The sequence below is a fragment of the Amphimedon queenslandica genome, unplaced genomic scaffold (genome assembly GCF_000090795.2).
Source record: "Amphimedon queenslandica unplaced genomic scaffold, v1.1 AMPQUscaffold_12485, whole genome shotgun sequence".
Taxonomy (NCBI): Eukaryota; Metazoa; Porifera; class Demospongiae; order Haplosclerida; family Niphatidae; genus Amphimedon; species Amphimedon queenslandica.
In genome coordinates, this window is record NW_003547278.1 from 6403 (window position 1) to 10458 (window position 4056).

General features: G+C 34.7%; 1 protein-coding gene across 1 annotated transcript in view; it reads left to right on the forward strand.

The window, feature by feature from the left end:
* The first annotated feature begins 212 nt into the window (after positions 1-212).
* The window catches only part of LOC105314824 (ankyrin repeat, SAM and basic leucine zipper domain-containing protein 1-like), a 6361-nt gene continuing 2517 nt past the window's right edge, over positions 213-4056 (forward strand). Inside the window, exons 1-3 of the mRNA XM_011409207.2 lie at positions 213-310; positions 2454-2552; positions 3147-3245. Coding sequence (XP_011407509.2) covers positions 290-310; positions 2454-2552; positions 3147-3245 — 219 coding nt within the window. The 5' untranslated portion in view covers positions 213-289. The remainder of the gene's footprint in view (positions 311-2453; positions 2553-3146; positions 3246-4056) is intronic.

A 4056-nucleotide genomic window follows, 5' to 3' on the forward strand; every position in this document is an offset into this window, starting at 1 on the left:
AATAGAGAGAGAGGTCATGATTGTTGAATAGTAGATTCATTCCAATGGATCAGAGACTGACACTGAGTATTATTGTTAAGTTTTAAGAGGATAATATCACATGCAGTCTTTAAATTCTTCCAGCACAGTCAACCCACGTGTATTCACGTGGGTATATTCTAAGTCCACACGGACCACACCTAAAATATTGTCGGACACGCCCAAATCCTGCTGACTTCAGCTTCCTGACTCATTCTAAAGCCTCTCATTCTCTTCTTTTCTCATTTTCTTTCGCTCTCTTTTGTTAGAAATGGCTTATCGGGACACTCCAGTGAGTATATAATTAATGTATTGTACATATTGTGTTAGTAATGTACTGATACAATGTATACCGGTATACATGATATATACTGTACTCAGTGTTGGTTAATGTGTGTGGGTAGATCTACATGTACATATATATGATTCAATTGATGTAGTTAGTTTGGGAATTGTCCCAAATTTCAGATATAATGCTTTTATTATGTCTTGTACTGCCAATGTACATGTACATACAGTGTACTGTATTATGTCATGCACAGCTAATGGCCTCAGAGTTATTTTTGCTTTGAGACAGTAAATTTTCCATATTCATTCAGACACTATATACCTACCATCAATGATCCATTGGGAGTGATACATTAATTTTAGTATAATGTCAATAATATTACTGCTTTATATTTTCATTTCTGAGATTTAATGATTACAACATAATTTTTTGTGCCGAATTTTACTTTTAGATAAAAAACACCCGAAGGAAATTACCCGCTATACACTACCATCTCCTGTCCAGTGTCAGATATGACACTATATCATAGATACATGTACATGTACTCATTGATTCATTGACAGTATGTATAGTCAGTAGTGGGCGTATACTAATAGAACAATATCAATGAGTGAATATCTTTACATAAAAGGACTTGTAATGAGTACAAATTTCCACTTGATTAGATTCATTCCTTATTAGTCTCACATAGCCAGTCCCTCCCTCTACAAAGCAAGGGTCTGGTCTATTACCATACATTACCTCATTCATCTTTCAACCTTACTTCTGGTGGAACTAAGTACACTAAACATTGAATAACCTCATGTGTATATTATGAAGATTGAAACCTCCTTTTTAGGCCAGGATTAATTATACTAAGCATAATCCAATTTCCTTGAATTGAATTATTTACAAATTGTGTTAGATGATGCATGAATTCACTAAATTAGGGCTACGTTTACACAGTAACACAAAACGTATCGTTTTTAAAATGATACACTTTAAACACCATTTTCGTTTCCATAGAGTCCTATCATAATTCTATCATGTTTTCATTCGTTTCTGTGTAAACAGAAGCATAAAGCAGGCACAAAACTGTATGGATTGTATCATTTTTGTTGCCATGTAAACGCAGCCTAGGAATACCAGTACAGTATAACCTCGATTATCCGGATCCTCGATTATCCGGACTCTGAAATCATGACCGGAAGTGACCACGTGGTGCTTTAAATTCACTTAATTAGAGTATATGGTATTATAGAATGGCTGCTTTCTACACGAAGTAGCTTGTTTAGCAGTGGAATGCTGCTGATTAATGGCTTCCTACTAGTAACAAGGCTTGGATTTAGCCTCCTTATGGCTCTAGCTTTTCTTTGGAGTAAGTATATGAAGGTTTTAAAGGTCATTTCAATTATCCGGACCACCTGATGGACATAGGGGTCCGGATAATCAAGGTTATACTGTAAATATTAGTCCAGTGTATTGTAGATGTATAATGTGTTATCATAACAATGTCAGTAATGGGACCCTCATCTAGTAGTGTAGTAGTTTGTATCTCTTCCACTGGGTATTTATGTAATATTGTCACTAGGTGTTCCTCCTCCTACTACCCTAGTCCTAGTCCTACTTATGTGTCCAGTCATAGATACTCAATGATTCAATGTATACTAATACACCAGACACACTCTTTGTAGAGGGAGGGACACTCTCTTTCCTTATAAGGATATACATGTACATGTACTGTATTACAGGATTTATTGGTGAGGGATTAAATTTGTCAAGTCCTTAAATTATAAGAATACTCCAAATTGAAACTCACAAATTATTGTCAATTATTAGCTGCCACTTGTTAGGAGTTAATGAAGTTGCCAAAATTTAATTGGTTGAGAATTTCTTCAAAATTCCTCACCGTCAATAAATACCCTCATATGTTATACAAGTACATGTAAATGAATGGCTCAGTTGTTTGTGTATTTTTCCATTAAAAGTTGTTTTTATATGTACATGTATTGTTTATGTGTTGTTTATGGTCGGTTATTGTCACTGGTTACATATTCTGTGGATTTTGTGTTTGAATGAGATTATGTGATAATGAGACATAGGAGTGATTAATATTACTATTATAATAACTGTTAATAATACACTCATTCACTTGTTAATACTGTAGGACCGACAGTTGTTTGATGCTGCTCGAGATGGAGACATAGAAGGAATGAGGACTGCCCTCTCTAATGGGGCATATATCAATTGGCATCAACCTCATGGGGTAAGTGTATGATGTAGTGACTAGTGTATTAGTATGACTTGTATAATGTAAAAGTACCTGCAGTTTAGTTATAAATCAGTTTATTATATTAATATTGTGTAATTACCGTATTTCCTCATGGAAGCACCTAGGCATTTATTCTTATAGAGTCCCGTTTGCTGGGTGTTTAAATGAAGTAGGCGTTTATATGAGGATAGACATTTAAATTCATTGCCGAGGAGTCTTCTTCTATGAGCTTCCTTCTCAGCTACTACTGCTATGTTGCCTGTAGTGTGTGCCAGTAACCACATGGGCAAAGTGGGTGTGGCATAGGCATCTAAACAAGCATGGGCATTTATTGTCAATGTTTTATGCTGTCTCTAGGCGTTTATACAGGTATGGGCATTTATTGGGAGTAGGTGTTTCCATGAGGAAATACAGTCAAACACAGTATCCTATTGATGACATTCATAGTTATTGAATTATTATGCTTGCATTATTAGTTACTGGTTGAAAATACTGTAAAATTATAAGAACTGTATAATAATGGTGTAATAAAATTGATTTTATTTATCATTTTGTATGTACTTTATTTGTTGTGTTTATTTCTTATAGTTTAACTGGACTCCATTACATGCAGCAGCTATGAGTAACAATATTAATGCTGTCCAGTGGTTACTCAGTAAAGGTGCTACTGTTGACTCAAGAGATAAAGTGAGTTGTATATTGAATGATACACACATTATTACAACATGATGTAATGTAGTACATGCTAGTTGATAATAAACCAGTTCCAATACATGTTTTTCTTTATATTTATTTGTGTGATATTCCAATATTGTTTATGTATTAATTTTCCTTGCACGTTGTAATTTTTAATGTGATAAAATTTTGTGGTACACATTTTTGTGAGGAGTATACTGTGCCATCATGAATTACATGTATAGTACATGTATTTGAATTATGTGTAAACATGTACATAATACATGTACAAGTAGTATGATCTTTTGATATTTGTGTATAATTACTTTTAGTTTAGAGTGTGTTTTATTAATTTTATTAATGTAGAAATTCAACAATACATGTGTACAATACATTACATTACAATACATTGGCCACACATTTTATTAAAAATTTGTTGTTTTGTTGCTAGTGTGAATCTTTACCATAAAGTGCAATGTAGCTTAATTACCGTATGGGTACAAATGATTTTAATGATTTTGTGAAAATATTAAATTCACTAGTAAATTCTCTGTCTGTCTCTCTCCCTCTCTCCCTCTCTCTCTCTCTCTCTCTCTCTGTCTCTCTCTCTCTCTCTCTCTCTCTCTCTCTATCTCTAAATTTTTTTGTCTCTGTCTGTCTGTTTGTCTGTCTCCCTCCATCCGTCCGTCCGTCCTTCCCTAGCTCGCTCTGTCTCTTTGTCTCTCTCTGCCTCTGTGTGTCTGTATCCCTCCCCTCTCTGTCTCTAAATTTGTCTGTCTCTGTCTCTGTCTCTCTCCCTCCCTTCCTCTCTCCCTTCCTCCCT